General features: G+C 40.6%; 2 protein-coding genes across 5 annotated transcripts in view; both read right to left on the minus strand.

Moving 5' to 3' along the window:
* Positions 1 to 17700, minus strand: part of LOC124016427 — a 549380-nt gene that overhangs the window by 203356 nt on the left and 328324 nt on the right. The window lies entirely within an intron of this gene.
* The window catches only part of LOC124015446 (metal transporter CNNM2-like), a 70661-nt gene that overhangs the window by 13349 nt on the left and 39612 nt on the right, over positions 1 to 17700 (minus strand). For all 4 annotated transcript variants that reach the window (XR_006835157.1, XM_046330637.1, XM_046330635.1 and 1 more), the window contains exon 2: positions 16 to 159. Coding sequence is in view for 3 of the 4 variants with exons in the window: in XM_046330637.1 (XP_046186593.1) it covers positions 16 to 159 (144 nt within the window). In the remaining variant the exon portion in view is untranslated. The remainder of the gene's footprint in view (positions 1 to 15; positions 160 to 17700) is intronic.

A 17700-nucleotide genomic window follows, 5' to 3' on the forward strand; every position in this document is an offset into this window, starting at 1 on the left:
AGTTTGGGCACCTACTGTACAAGTCTGTCTCGTCCAGGATCTCTGACTTGATGATTTCCTCGATTATGTCCTCCAGGGTGACGATGCCCAGGACCTCGTAGAAGGGGTCCCCCTCACCCTCGTTGTTCACCCTCTGAACTATGGCCAGGTGGGATTTACCTAACACACACACACACACACACACACACACACACACACACACACACACACACACACACACACACACACACACACACACACACACACACACACACACACACACACACACACACACACACACACACACACACACACACACACACACACACACACACACACACAGAAGGAGCGATAGAGAGACAGCGATAGAGAGAGATAGAGAGACAGAACACACATTTAAGAGGTTGTAAAGTTTGGGTCATAGTGATAAAGTGCAGCATGAGCCTCTGTCTCCAACGCTATAAAGGTCAACTTATGAACACGGTGGTCTTTTTCAACAGAGGATAGAGGTCAAGTACTCTCTGTTCATGCAATATATCACTAATTATAAACCAGGTGGTTCGAGGCCTGAATGCTGATTGGCTGAAAGTATGACAAAAAACTTTTATTTTTACATTGTTAAACAGTTTATAACAGCAATAAGGCATCTTAGAGGTGTGTAGTATATGGCCAATATTCCGCTTGCTGTATCCAGGTACTCTGTGTTCTGTCGTGCAAAAGAACAGCACTTAGCCGTGGTATTTTGGCAACATAACACACGTCCCCAGGCCTTATGGCTTAATGATACATTGCATAAAGTAATAAAGCACACATCATACATCAATACAGTATTTCACATCTGGGATATTTCATCAGGGCATTCGGAAAGTATTCAGACCCCTCCATTTTTCCACATTTGGTTAGTTACAACCTTATTTTAACATTGATTAAATATTGTTTTTAATATATTTACATCCAATACCCCATAATGACAAAGAAAAACAGGTTAGTAGTCATTTTTGCAAAAAAACTAATTTACATAAGTATTCAGACCGTTTGCTATGAGACTCAAAATTGAGCTCAGGTGCATCCTGTTTCCATGGATCATCTTTTAAATGTTTCTAGAACTTGATTGGAGTCCACCTGGAACACAGTGGCCACATCATTCTTAAATGGAAGACGTTTGGAACCATCCAAGACTCTTCCAAGAGCTGGCCGCCCAACCAAACTGTGCAATCAGGGGAGAAGGGCCAAGGTCAGGGAGGTGACCAAGAACCCGATGGTCACTCTGACAGAGGTCCAGAGTTCCTCTGTGGGGATGGGAGAACCTTCCAGAAGGACTACCATCTCTGTAGCACTCCACCAATCAGGCCTTTATGGTAGAGTGGCCAGACGGAAGCCACTCCTCAGTAAAAGGCACATGACAGTCCACTTGGAGTTTGTCAAAAGGGACCTAAAGGACTCTCAGACCATGAGAAACAAGATGATCTAGTCTGATGAAACCAAGATTGATCTCTTTGGCCTGAATGCCATGCTACGGTGAAGCATGTGGTGGCAGCATCATGTTGTGGGGATGTTTTTCAGCGGAATGGGACTGGGAGACTAGTCAAGATCGAGGCAAAGATGAACAGAGCAAAGTACAGAGAGCTCCTTGATGAAAACCTGCTCAGACTGGGGCAAAGGTTCACCTTCCAACAGGACAACGACCCTAAGCACACAGCCAAGAGAACACAGGAGTGGCTTCAGGACAAGTCTCTGATTGTCCTTGAGTGGCCCAAGCCAGAGCCCGGACTTTAACCCGATCAAACATCTCCGGAGAGAACTGAGAATAGCTGTGCAGCGACGCTCCCCATCCAACCTGACAGAGTTTGATAGGATCTGCAGAGAAGAATGTAAGAAACTCCCCAAATACAGGTGTGCCAAGCTTGTAGCATCATACCTAAGAAGAATCATGGCTTAAATCGCTGCCAAAGGTGCTTCAACAAAGTACTGAGAAAATTGTATTTATTATTTTATTTTTTATTTGACCATATAATATGTATGAACATACTGGGTATATGCTTTGAGGTTTGCAACTTAATAAAAGGTTGCAGAAAGTAACAGTGACTAAGTTAGTAACACGAGTAACAAAGTAGTAACAGCGAGATAGTAACACCAGTAATACAGTAGTAACAGTGAGATGGTAACACTAGTAATACAGTAGTAACAGTAACATAGTAACAATAGTAATACAGTAGTAACAGTAACATAGTAACAATAGTAATACAGTAGTAACATAGTAACACTACTAATACAGTAGTATCAGTAACATAGTAACAATAGTAACAAAGTAGTAACAGCGAGATAGTAACACTAGTAATATAGTAGTAACAGTGAGATAGTAAAACTAGTAATACAGTAGTAACAGTGAGATGGTAACACTAGTAATACAGTAGTAACAGTGAGATAGTAACACCAGTAATACAGTAGTAACATAGTAACACTAGTAATACAGTAGTAACAGTAACATAGTAACAATAGTAATACAGTAGTAACAGTGAGATGGTAACACTAGTAATACAGTAGTAACAGTAACATAGTAACACTAGTAATATAGTAGTAACAGTAACATAGTAACACTAGTAATACAGTAGTAACAGTGGCATAGTAACACTAGTAATATAGTAGTAACAGTGATATGGTAACACTAGTAATACAGTAGTAATAGTTAGATGGTAACAATAGTAATACAGTAGTAACAGTAACATAGTAACACTAGTAATATAGTAGTAACAGTAACATAGTAACACTAGTAATATAGTAGTAACAGTAACATAGTAACACTAGTAATACAGTAGTAACAGTAACATAGTAACACTAGTAATATAGTAGTAACAGTTAGATGGTAACAATAGTAATACAGTAGTAACAGTGAGATGGTAACACTAGTAATATAGTAGTAACAGTGAGATGGTAACACTAGTAATACAGTAGTAACAGTGAGATGGTAACACTAGTAATACAGTAGTAACAGTGAGATGGTAACACTAGTAATACAGTAGTAACAGTGAGATGGTAACACTAGTAATATAGTAGTAAAAGTGAGATGGTAACACTAGTAATACAGTAGTAACAGTAACATAGTAACACTAGTAATACAGTAGTAACATTAACATAGTAACAATAGTAATACAGTAGTAACAGTGAGATGGTAACACTCATAATACAGTAGTAACAATAGTAATACAGTAGTAACAGTGTCATAGTAACAGTAGTAATACAGTAGTAACAGTAACATAGTAACAATAGTAATACAGTAGTAACAGTAACATAGTAACAATAGTAATACAGTAGTAACAGTAACATAGTAACAATAGTAATACAGTAGTAACAGTAACATAGTAACAATAGTAATACAGTAGTAAGAGTGAGATGGTAACACTCGTAATACAGTAGTAAGAGTGAGATGGTAACACTCGTAATACAGTAATAACAATAGTAATACAGTAGTAACAGTGTCATAGTAACAGTAGTAATACAGTAGTAACAGTAACATAGTAACAATAGTAATACAGTAGTAACAGTAACATAGTAACAATAGTAATACAGTAGTAACAGTAACATAGTAACAATAGTAATACAGTAGTAAGAGTGAGATGGTAACACTAGTAATACAGTAGTAACAGTGAGATGGTAACACTAGTAATACAGTAGTAACAGTGAGATGGTAACACTAGTAATACAGTAGTAACAGTAACATAGTAACAATAGTAATACAGTAGTAACAGTGACATGGCAACACTAGTAATACAGTAGTGACAGTAACATAGTAACAATAGTAATACAGTAGTAACAGTGAGATGGTAACACTAGTAATACAGTAGTAACAGTGAGATGGTAACACTAGTAATACAGTAGTAACAGTGAGATGGTAACACTAGTAATATAGTAGTAACAGTAACATAGTAACAATAGTAATACAGTAGTAACAGTGAGATGGTAACACTAGTAATACAGTAGTAAGAGTGAGATGGTAACACTAGTAATACAGTAGTAACAGTGAGATGGTAACACTAGTAATACAGTAGTAACAATAGTAATACAGTAGTAACAGTGACATAGTAACAGTAGTAATACAGTAGTAACAGTAACATAGTAACAATAGTAATACAGTAGTAACAGTAACATAGTAACACTAGTAATACAGTAGTAAGAGTGAGATGGTAACACTAGTAATACAGTAGTAACAGTGGGATGGTAACACTAGTAATACAGTAGTAACAGTGAGATGGTAACACTAGTAATACAGTAGTAACAGTAACATAGTAACAATAGTAATACAGTAGTAACAGTGAGATGGTAACACTAGTAATACAGTAGTAAGAGTGAGATGGTAACACTAGTAATACAGTAGTAACAGTGAGATGGTAACACTAGTAATACAGTAGTAACAGTGAGATGGTAACACTAGTAATACAGTAGTAACAGTTAGATGGTAACACTAGTAATACAGTAGTAACAGTTAGATGGTAACAATAGTAATACAGTAGTAACAGTTAGATGGTAACAATAGTAATACAGTAGTAACAGTAACATAGTAACACTAGTAATATAGTAGTAACAGTTAGATGGTAACAATAGTAATATAGTAGTAACAGTGAGATGGTAACACTAGTAATATAGTAGTAACAGTGAGATGGTAACACTAGTAATACAGTAGTAACAGTGAGATGGTAACACTAGTAATACAGTAGTAACAGTGAGATGGTAACACTAGTAATACAGTAGTAACAGTGAGATGGTAACACTAGTAATATAGTAGTAACAGTGAGATGGTAACACTAGTAATACAGTAGTAACAGTAACATAGTAACACTAGTAATACAGTAGTAACAGTAACATAGTAACAATAGTAATACAGTAGTAACAGTGAGATGGTAACACTCGTAATACAGTAGTAACAATAGTAATACAGTAGTAACAGTGTCATAGTAACAGTAGTAATACAGTAGTAACAGTAACATAGTAACAATAGTAATACAGTAGTAACAGTAACATAGTAACAATAGTAATACAGTAGTAACAGTAACATAGTAACAATAGTAATACAGTAGTAACAGTAACATAGTAACAATAGTAATACAGTAGTAACAGTGAGATGGTAACACTGGTAATACAGTAGTAAGAGTGAGATGGTAACACTAGTAATACAGTAGTAAGAGTGAGATGGTAACACTCGTAATACAGTAGTAACAATAGTAATACAGTAGTAACAGTGTCATAGTAACAGTAGTAATACAGTAGTAACAGTAACATAGTAACAATAGTAATACAGTAGTAACAGTAACATAGTAACAATAGTAATACAGTAGTAACAGTAACATAGTAACAATAGTAATACAGTAGAAGAGTGAGATGGTAACACTAGTAATACAGTAGTAACAGTGAGATGGTAACACTAGTAATACAGTAGTAACAGTGAGATGGTAACACTAGTAATACAGTAGTAACAGTAACATAGTAACAATAGTAATACAGTAGTAACAGTGACATGGCAACACTAGTAATACAGTAGTGACAGTAACATAGTAACAATAGTAATACAGTAGTAACAGTGAGATGGTAACACTAGTAATACAGTAGTAACAGTGAGATGGTAACACTAGTAATACAGTAGTAACAGTGAGATGGTAACACTAGTAATATAGTAGTAACAGTAACATAGTAACAATAGTAATACAGTAGTAACAGTGAGATGGTAACACTAGTAATACAGTAGTAAGAGTGAGATGGTAACACTAGTAATACAGTAGTAACAGTGAGATGGTAACACTAGTAATACAGTAGTAACAATAGTAATACAGTAGTAACAGTGACATAGTAAAAGTAGTAATACAGTAGTAACAGTAACATAGTAACAATAGTAATACAGTAGTAACAGTAACATAGTAACACTAGTAATACAGTAGTAAGAGTGAGATGGTAACACTAGTAATACAGTAGTAACAGTGAGATGGTAACACTAGTAATACAGTAGTAACAGTGAGATGGTAACACTAGTAATACAGTAGTAACAGTGAGATAGTAACACTAGTAATACAGTAGTAACAGTAACATAGTAACAATAGTAATACAGTAGTAACAGTGAGATGGTAACACTAGTAATACAGTAGTAAGAGTGAGATGGTAACACTAGTAATACAGTAGTAACAGTGAGATGGTAACACTAGTAATACAGTAGTAACAGTGAGATGGTAACACTAGTAATACAGTAGTGAGAGTAACACTAGTAATACAGTAGTAAGATGAGATAACACTAGTAATACAGTAGTAAGAGTGAGATGGTAACACTAGTAATACAGTAGTAACAGTGAGATGGTAACACTAGTAATACAGTAGTAACAGTGAGATGGTAACACTAGTAATACAGTAGTAACAGTGAGATGGTAACACTAGTAATACAGTAGTAACAGTAACATAGTAACAATAGTAATACAGTAGTAACAGTGAGATGGTAACACTAGTAATACAGTAGTAAGAGTGAGATGGTAACACAGTGAGATAGTAATACAGTAGTAACAGTGAGATGGTAACACTAGTAATACAGTAGTAACAGTGAGATGGTAACACTAGTAATACAGTAGTAACAGTGAGATGGTAACACTAGTAATACAGTAGTAAGAATGAGATGGTAACACTAGTAATACAGTAGTAACAGTGAGATGGTAACACTAGTAATACAGTAGTAACAGTGAGATGGTAACACTAGTAATACAGTAGTAACAATAGTAATACAGTAGTAACAGTGAGATGGTAACACTAGTAATACAGTAGTAACAGTGAGATGGTAACACTAGTAATACAGTAGTAAGAGTGAGATGGTAACACTAGTAATACAGTAGTAACAGTGAGATGGTAACACTAGTAATACAGTAGTAACAGTGAGATGGTAACACTAGTAATACAGTAGTAAGAGTGAGATGGTAACACTAGTAATACAGTAGTAAGAGTGAGATGGTAACACTAGTAATACAGTAGTAACAGTGAGATGGTAACACTAGTAATACAGTAGTAACAGTGAGATGGTAACACTAGTAATACAGTAGTAACAATAGTAATATAGTAGTAACAGTGACATAGTAACAGTAGTAATACAGTAGTAACAGTAACATAGTAACAATAGTAATACAGTAGTAACAGTGAGATGGTAACACTAGTAATACAGTAGTAAGAGTGAGATGGTAACACTAGTAATACAGTAGTAACAGTGAGATAGTAACACTAGTAATACAGTAGTAACAGTGAGATGGTAACACTAGTAATACAGTAGTAACAGTGAGATGGTAACACTAGTAATACAGTAGTAACAGTGAGATGGTAACACTAGTAATACAGTAGTAAGAGTGAGATGGTAACACTAGTAATACAGTAGTAACAGTGAGATGGTAACACTAGTAATACAGTAGTAACAGTGAGATGGTAACACTAGTAATACAGTAGTAACAATAGTAATATAGTAGTAACAGTGACATAGTAACAGTAGTAATACAGTAGTAACAGTAACATAGTAACAATAGTAATACAGTAGTAACAGTGAGATGGTAACACTAGTAATACAGTAGTAACAGTGAGATGGTAACACTAGTAATACAGTAGTAAGAGTGAGATGGTAACACTAGTAATACAGTAGTAACAGTGAGATAGTAACACTAGTAATACAGTAGTAACAGTGAGATGGTAACACTAGTAATACAGTAGTAACAGTGAGATGGTAACACTAGTAATACAGTAGTAACAGTGAGATGGTAACACTAGTAATACAGTAGTAACAGTGAGATAGTAACACTAGTAATACAGTAGTAAGAGTGAGATGGTAACACTAGTAATACAGTAGTAACAGTGAGATGGTAACACTAGTAATACAGTGGTAACAGTGAGATGGTAACACCAGTAATACAGTAGTAACAGTGAGATAGTAACACCAGTAATACAGTAGTAACAGTGAGATGGTAACACTAGTAATACAGTGGTAACAGTGAGATGGTAACACCAGTAATACAGTAGTAACAGTGAGATAGTAACACCAGTAATACAGTAGTAACAGTGAGATGGTAACACTAGTAATACAGTGGTAACAGTAGCCTACTGTGATGCTGTACCATGACATGATATCAGGCTCTTGGCCTATTACGTGACTGTATTGATCTGTATCAATCAGTATAAAATAAGAAACAATGTTCTACTGTCTGGCACACAGCAATGACAATCATTCCATTGGTCATCTGATGGAAAGAAACCTTAACCCACATCTGCTTTCCCAGGACCCTCTACTACACAGCCACTGTCTGCAAAAACCCATCCATGCAAAATACTGTCAACCAAAACGCTAAACAAATTCTTTGCCTTTTCTCAGCGAGTGATCATTTAAAAGGAATTTTCCAGAGGCCCGGCCTGGGCTAATATTAGCCCAGAAAATGAAGTTTCCGTTCCCGCCCTCCTGGGCGATATTCTCACTGACCGAAGCCACTACTGTGTGATCAGATTGTCTTGGAGCTTGTGGGGTCGTTTAGATGCAGATAGGGCATAGTTTAAATACTAAGGTTCTCTCTCTCTCTCTCTCTCTCTTTCTCACTCTGGTCCTTCAATGGGGTAAATGGATCCAGTCAAGTACTTCAGCAACAATCCCTCTACACTGTGTTACTCTGAGCACCTGAGGAAGTTGGAAAACAGAACAGCTCCATGTTGATCAGAGGGAAATCACTCCAAATACACAGGTGTTGCAGGTCGAGTAGAAACCAACCCTGGAATGTGTGTTAACGTAGCCCTTTCCTGCAGTCAAATGACCTACTAACCTCATTGTGGAATGTTATTCATATTTGTCTTCATTATAAAAATTTAAAAAGCAGAAAATATGGTGTTTCTATGTCAAACAGTTTTGTTATATACTGAAAAAATAGCTAAACACAACATGTAAAGTTTGCAGAAAAGTTCCATACGCACAAAAAGCTTATTTCTTTTGCACAAATTTGTTTCCATCCATGTTAGTGAGCATTTCTCATTTAACAAGAGAATCCATCCACCTGACAGGTGTGGAATATCAAGAACCAGATGCTGCTTTTATTTTCCTTGTACTGGGGAAAATAAAAGGCCGCTCTAAAATGTGCAGTTTTGCCACACAACGCCATGCCACAGATTCCTCAAGTTTTGAGGGTGCATGCAATTGGCATGCTGACTGCAGGAATGTCCACCAAAGCTGTTGCCAGAGCATTTAATGTTAACTTCTCTACCATATGCCGCCTCCAACGTCATTTTAGAGAATTTGTCAGTAAGTCTAACCAGCTCATAACAGCAGACCACGTGTAACCACGCTAGCCCAGGACCTCAACACCCGGCTTCTTCACCTGCGGGATCATCTGATAACAGCCACCCAGACATACCAGCCACCCAGACATACCAGCCACCCAGACATACCAGCCACCCAGACATACCAGCCACCCAGACAGCTGACGAAACTAAGGAGTATTTCTGTCTGTAATAAGGCCCTTTTATGGGGGAAAACTCATTCTGATTCGCTGGGCCTGGCTCCCAAGTGGGTGGGCCCCTGCCCTGAATGTGAAATCCATAGATCAAATCAAATCACAGTTTATTTGTCACGTGCGCCGAATACAACAAGTGTCGACCTTACAGTGAAATGCTTACTTACAGGCTCTAACCAATAGTGGGGAAAAAAGGTGTGTGTGTGTGTGTGTGTGTGTGTGTGTGTGTGTGTGTGTGTGTGTGTGTGTGTGTGTGTGTGTGTGTGTGTGTGTGTGTGTGTGTGTGTGTGTGTGTGTGTGTGTGTGTGTGTGTGTGTGTGTGTGTGTGTAGGTAAGTAAAGAAATAAAACAACAGTAAAAAGATATTTGAAAATAACAGTAGCAAGGCTATATACAGACACCAGTTAGTCTCTGATGAACAGAGAGTAGAGGTCGGCCGATTAATCGGAATGGCCGATTAATTAGGGCCGATTTCAAGTTTTCATAACAATCGGAAATGGGTATTTTTGGGCACCGATTTGACGGTTACATTTTGTAAATACCTTTATTTAACTAGGCAAGTCAGTTAAGAACACATTCTTATTTTCAATGACAGCCTAGGAACGTTGGGTTAACTGCCTCGTTCAGGGGCAGAAGGACAGATTTTCACCTTGTCAGCTCGGGGGATTCAATAACGACCTGCCTCTCTCTCGTTGCACTCCACAAGGAGACTGCCTGTTACGCGAATGCAGTAAGCCAAGGTAAATTGCTAGCTAGCATTAAACTTATCTTATAAAAAACAATCAATCATAATCACTAGTTAACTACACATGGTTGATGATATTACTATATATTATCTAGTGTATCCTGCATTGCATATAATCTGACTGAGCATACAAGCATACAAGTATCTAAGTATCCGACTGAGCGGTGGTAGGCAGAAGCAGGCGCGTAAACATTCATTCAAACAGCACTTTCATGCATTTTGCCATCAGCTCTTCGTTGTGTGTCAAGCATTGCGCCGTTTATGACTTCAAGCCCATCAACTCCGGAGATGAGGCTGGTGTAACCAAAGTGAAATGGCTAGCTAGTTAGCGCGCGCTAATAGCGTTTGAAACGTCACTCGCTCTGAGCCTTCTAGTAGTTGTTCCCCTTGCTCTGCATGGGTAACGCTGCTTTGATGGTGGTTGTTGTCGTTGTGTTGCTAGTTCGAGCCCAGCGATGAGCGAGGAGAGGGACGGAAGCTATACTGTTACACTGGCAATACTAAAGTGCCTACAAGAACATCCAATAGTCAAAGGTTAATGAAATACAAATGGTATAGAGGGAAATAGTCCTATAATTCCTATAATAACTTCAACCTAAAACTTCTTACCTGGGAATATTGAAGACTCATGTTAAAAGGAACCACCAGCTTTCATATGTTCTCATGTTCTGAGCTACGAACTGAAACGTTAGCTTTCTTACATAGCACATATTGCACTTTTACTTTCTTCTCCAACACTTAGTTTTTGCATTATTTAAACCAAATTGAACATGTTTCATTATTTACATGAGGCTAAATTGATTTTATTGCTGTATTATGTTAAGTTAAAATAAGTGTTCATTCAGTATTGTTGTAATTGCCATTATTAAAAATACATTTTAAAGAATCGGCCGATTAATCGGCATCGGCCTTTTGGGCCCTCCAATAATCGGTATCGGCGTTGAAAAATCATAATCGGTCGACCTCTAACAGAGAGTAGCAGTAGCGTAAAAAGAGGGGTTGGCGGGTGGCGGGACACAATGCAGATAGCCCGGTTAGCCAATGTGCGGGAGCACTGGTTGGTCGGGCCAATTGAGGTAGTATGTACATGAATGTATAGTTTATAGTTAAAGTGACTATGCATATATGATAAACAGAGAGTAGCAGCAGCTTGGGGGGGGGGGCACACAATGCAAATAGTCTGGGTAAGTCCATTTGGTTACCTGTTCAGGAGTCTTATGGCTTGGGGGTAAAAACTGATGAGAAGCCTTTTTGTCCTAGACTTGGCACGCCGGTACTGCTTGCCATGCGGTAGTAGAGAGAACAGTCTATGGCTGGGGTGGCTGGGGTCTTTGACACTTTAGGGCCTTCCACTGACACCGCCTGGTGTAGAGGTCTTGGATGTCAGGCAGCTTTGCCCCAGTGATGTACTGGGCCGTACACACTACCCTCTGAAGTGCCTTGCGGTCGGAGGCCGAGCAATTGCCGTACCAGGCAGTGATGCAACCAGTCAGGATGCTCTCGATGTTGTAGCTGTAGAACCTTTTGAGGATTTCAGGACCCATGCCAAATCTTTTTAGTTTCCTGAGGGGGAATAGGCTTTGTTGTGCCCTCTTCACGACTGTCTTGGTGTGTTTGGACAATTCTAGTTTGTTGTTGATGTGGACACCAAGGGATTTGAAGCTCTCAACCTGCTCCACTACAGCCCCGTCGATGAGAATGGGGGCATGCTCGGTGCTCTTTTTCCTGTAGTCCACAATCATCTCCTTCGTCTTGTTTACGTTGAGGGAGAGGTTGTTGTTCTGGCACCATCCGGCCAGGTCTCTGACCTCCTCCCTATAGGCTGTCTCGTCGTTGTCGATGATCAGGCCTACCACTGTTGTGTCATCTGCATACTTAATGAAGGTGTTCGAGTCGTGCCTGGCCATGCAGCCGTGGGTGAACAGGGAGTACAGGAGGGGACTGAGCACGCACCCCTGGGGAGCTCCAGTGTTGAGGATCAGCATGGCAGATGTGTAGCTACCTACCCTCACCACCTGGGGGCGGCCCGTCAGGAAGTCCAAGATCCAGTTGCAGAGGGAGGTGTTTAGTCCCAGGGTCCTTAGCTTATTGATGAGCTTTGTGGGCACTATGATGTTGAACGCTGAGCTGTAGTCAATGAATAGCATTCTCACATAGGTGTTCCTTTTGTCCAGGTGGGAAAGGGCTGTGTGGAGTGCAATAGAGATTGCATCATATGTGGATCTGTTTGGGCGGTATGCAAATTGGAGTGCATCTAGAGTTTCTGGGATAATGGTGTTGTTGTGAGCAATTACCAGCCTTTCAAAGCACTTCATGGCTACAGACGTGAGTGCTACGGGTCTGTAGTCATTTAGTGCCTAGTGAATTTATTTCAATTGACTGATTTACGTATATAAACTGTAACAGAAAAATATTGCAGTCTTCTGTGTTGTGTATAAAGTGTAATATTGGGATGCAAACACAAAATGTAATACATTTCAATTCTATATCCGACATGGTACAGGTGTCTTCTTTTTTTAAAGCCCATAACCATGTGTGTGAGGTGTATACTTTTGTATCAAACTATATTTGTTTAAGACTACCAAGAAACACTGTGTGTGACCCTGATTTAGCCCACTGCAGTAATTAACCGTGCCTTCCCAACACAACACACCAATATAACCTCTGTAAACCAGATATATCTAGTTAGGCCAGGTGTAAGGTGACAACAGCACTCAAGTAAGCCACACACACAGCACATAGAGGGACAGAGACAGAAAGACACACACACACACACAGCACAGAGAGGGACAGGGACAGAGAGACACACACAGCACAGAGAGAGACAGAGCGAGACACACACAGCACAGAGAGAGACAGAGAGAGACACACACAGCACAGAGAGAGACAGAGAGAGACACACACAGCACAGAGAGAGACAGAGAGAGACACACACAGCACAGATAGAGACAGAGAGAAAGACACAGTACAGAGAGAGACAGAGAGAGACACACACAGTACAGAGAGAGACAGAGAGAGACACACACAGCACAGAGAGAGACAGAGAGAGACACACACAGTACGGAGAGAGACAGAGAGAGACACACACAGCACAGAGAGAGACACACAGCACAGAGAGAGACAGAGAGAGACACACACAGTACAGAGAGAGACAGAGAGAGACACACACTGTACAGAGAGAGACAGAGAGAGACACACACAGTACAGAGAGAGACAGAGAGAGACACACAGCACAGGGAGAGAGAGAGAGACAGAGAGAAATACACAGTACAGAGAGGGACAGGGGCAGAGACACAGACAGATACACATACACACAGCACAGCGAGAGACAGAGACAGAAAGACACACACACACACAGCACAGAGAGAGACAGAGAAAGACACAGTACAGAGAGGGACAGAGACAGAAACACAGACAGATACACACACACACAGCACAGAGAGAGAGATAGACAGAAAGACACACACACACACAGCACAGAGAGAGACAGAGAAAGACACAGTACAGAGAGGGACAGAGACAGAGACACAGACAGATACACACACACACAGCACAGAGAGAGATAGAGAGACACACACAGTACAGAGAGAGACAGAGAGAAAGACACAGTACAGAGAGAGGCAGAGAGAGACACACACAGTACAGAGAGAGACAGAGAGAGACACACACAGTGCAGAGAGGGACAGAGAGAAAGACACAGTACAGAGAGAGGCAGAGAGAGACACACACAGTACAGAGAGAGACAGAGAGAGACACACACAGCACAGAGAGAGACACACACAGCACAGAGAGAGACACACACAGCACAGAGAGAGACACACACAGCACAGAGAGAGACAGAGAGAGACACACACAGCACAGAGAGGGACAGAGAGAAAGACACAGTACAGAGAGGGACAGGGACAGAGACACAGACAGATACACATACTCACAGCACAGAGAGAGACAGAGAGAAACACACAGTACAGAGAGGGACAGAGACAGAGACACAGACAGATACACATACACATACACACAGCACAGAGAGAGACAGAGACAGAGAGACACACACAGCACAGAGAGAGACAGAGAGAGACACACACAGCACAGAGAGAGACAGAGAGACACACAGCACAGAGAGAGACAGAGACAGAGAGACACACACAGCACAGAGAGAGACAGAGAGAAAGACACAGTACAGAGAGGGACAGAGACAGAGACACAGACAGATACACATACACACAGCACAGAGAGAGACAGAGACAGAGACAGAGAGACACACACAGCACAGAGAGAGACAGAGAGAGACACACACAGCACAGAGAGAGACAGAGAGAAAGACACAGCACAGAGAGGGACAGGGACAGAGACACAGACAGAGAGAGACACACAGCACAGAGAGAGACAGAGACAGAGAGACACACACAGCACAGAGAGGGACAGAGAGAAAGACACAGTACAGAGAGGGACAGAGACAGAGACACAGACATATACACATACACACAGCACAGAGAGGGACAGAGACAGAAAGACACACACAGCACAGAGAGGGACAGAGAGAAAGACACAGTACAGAGAGGGACAGAGACAGAGACACAGACATATACACATACACACAGCACAGAGAGGGACAGAGACAGAAAGACACACACAGCACAGAGAGGGACAGAGGGTAAGACACAGCACAGAGAGGGACAGGGACAGAGACACAGACAGAGACTCATACACACAGCACAGAGAGAGACACAGACAGAGAGACACACACAGCACAGAGAGGGACAGAGAGAAAGACACAGTACAGAGAGGGACAGAGACAGAGACACAGACAGATACACATACACACAGCACAGAGAGGGACAGAGACAGAGAGACACACACACAGCAAGGTGAGGGATAGTGACAGAAACAGAAAGAGACACACACAGTACAGTGAGGGACAGAGACAGAGAGACACACACACAGCAAGGTGAGGGACAATGACAGAAAAAGAAAGAGACACACACAGTACAGTGAGCGACAGAGACAGAGACACAGACAAAGACACATACACATAGAGGGACAGAGACATAGAGACACACACATCACAGAGAGAGACACAGACAGAGACACATACACACAGCACAGAGAGGGGCAGAGACAGAGAGACACACACACAGCAAGGTGAGGGATAGTGACAGAAACAGAAAGAGACAGACACACACACACAGTACAGAGAGGGATAGTGACAGAAACAGAGAGAGAGACACACACAGCACAGAGAGAGACAGAGATGGAGACACGCACAGCACAGAGACACAGACAAAGAGGGACAGAGACAGAGACATAAGCACGCACACACGCCTGTACACCACAGGATGTTGGTGGCAGCTTCATTGGGGAGAACAGGCTTGTGGTAATGACTGGGGTGGAATCAGTGGAACGGTATCAAATACTGTACATCAAACACACGGTTTCCAGGTGTTTGATGCCCTTCCTTTCTGCTCCGTTACAGACATGATTATGAGTCGTCCTCCCCTCACCAGCCTCCTGTGGTATACACATACACTCCACCTCCATATGTATTTGGCCAGTGAAGCTACAATTTAAAGTTGTATATCTGTACACTTGCATTTTGGGATTTGAGATGAAATGTTTCATGTGAGGCGACAGTATAGAACGTCACCTTTTATTTGAGGGTGTGTTCATACAAGCTGAGAAAGTTTTCTCACCCCTTGACTTCTTCCCCATGTTGTTGGGTTACAGCCTGAATTCAACATGGGTTCAAACACTTTTTTTTGTCACCCATCTACACACATTACCCACAGAATGACAAAGTGAAAACATATTTTTTTTAGAAATCTTTGCATTTTATCGAAAATTAAATACAGAAATATCTCATTGACATAAGTATTCACATAAGTATTCACACATGTTAGCAGCTTCACCTTTGGCAAGCGAAGTCAGGTGCAGGAGAGCAGATTATTATAGCAGATTATTATTATTATTATTATATTATATTAGAGTGTAGTGAACAGGCACACTTTTTATTCCGGTCCAAAATGACAGCACAAAGTAACATAAAATTACACATAACACAAACAATCCTACACAAAGACTTGAGGGGGAACAGAGCAATAAATACACATGGATTGATTGGGGAATGAAAACCAGGTGTGCAGGGAACAAGACAAAACAAATGGATACATGAAAAATGGAGCGGCGATGGCTAGAAAGCCGGTGACGCCGAACGAACAAGCAGAGGAGCCGACTTCGGCGGAAGTCGTGACACTGTGAGTCTTTCTGGCTAAAAGTCTCTAAGAGTTTTCCACACATGGATTGTGCAACATTTGCCCATTATTCTTTTCAAATTTCTTCAAGCTCTGTCAAATTGTTGTTGATCATTGCTAGACAACCATTTTTAAGTCTTTCCATAGATTTTCAAGCAGATTTAAGTCAAAACTGTAACTCGGCCGCTGTTATTGTCCTGCTGAAAGGTGAATTCATCTTCCAGTGTCTGAAGGAAAGTAGACTGAACCAGGTTTTCCTGCTGTGCCTAGCTCCATTTAGTAGATTTTTTATCCAGAAAAACTCCCCAGTCCTTAATGATTAAAAGCATACCCATAACATGATCAAAAATCAAATCAAATCCAATTTTATATGTCACATTCACATGGTTAGCAGATGTTAATGCGAGTGTAGCTTGTGCTTCTAGTTCCGACTGTGCAGTAATATCCACCACTATGCTTGTAAACATGGAGAGAGGTACTCAGTAATGTGTTGTATTGGATTTGCCCCAAACATTACACTTTGTATTTTGGACAAAAAGTGAATTGCTTTGCCACATTTTCTTTTAAAACTTTACTTTAGTGCCTTGATGCAAACAGGATGCATGTTTTGGCATATTTTTTATTCTTCCCTCTTTTCCCTCTGTCAATTAGGTTCGTATTTTGGAGTAACTACAATGTTGTTGATCCAACCTCAGTTTTCCCCTATCACAGCCATTAAACTCTGTAACTGTTTTAAAGTCACCATTGGCCTCATTGGTAGAGGCCAATGGGCCGGTAAAGGCCCGTGACCTAACTTCTGCTTCTCCGTCCCAGAGGTCAATGGTGCATGAAGATCACCGCAGGGTTGAATCCGCAGGGGATGTTTCACGGATCAAATCGTGTAGCTGAGGGTCATAATAACTCTTCCGTAACTCATTAACATTAACCTCCTCCACATCACAATGAAATCGGTAATACTGGTCTATAACGCCCACGCGAAGTGTCCATGTATGAATTCATAAACCAACTTAAATGTGGTGGAGGACTGTTAATGAGTTACGGAAGAGTTATGACCCTCAGCTACACGTTGTGACGCATTACCCTGAGGATTCAACTCTGTGGTGATCTTCATGCACCACTGACCTCAGGGAGAAGCAGAAGGTAAGTCATGGGCCTTTACCGGGCTGGTGAAGGCTCTATATCAGCATACTTCTCCAAATGTGGCTTGGACTTATGATGACACGACGCTGTCATTGTA

The sequence above is a fragment of the Oncorhynchus gorbuscha genome, linkage group LG26 (genome assembly GCF_021184085.1).
Source record: "Oncorhynchus gorbuscha isolate QuinsamMale2020 ecotype Even-year linkage group LG26, OgorEven_v1.0, whole genome shotgun sequence".
NCBI classification, from domain to species: Eukaryota; Metazoa; Chordata; class Actinopteri; order Salmoniformes; family Salmonidae; genus Oncorhynchus; species Oncorhynchus gorbuscha.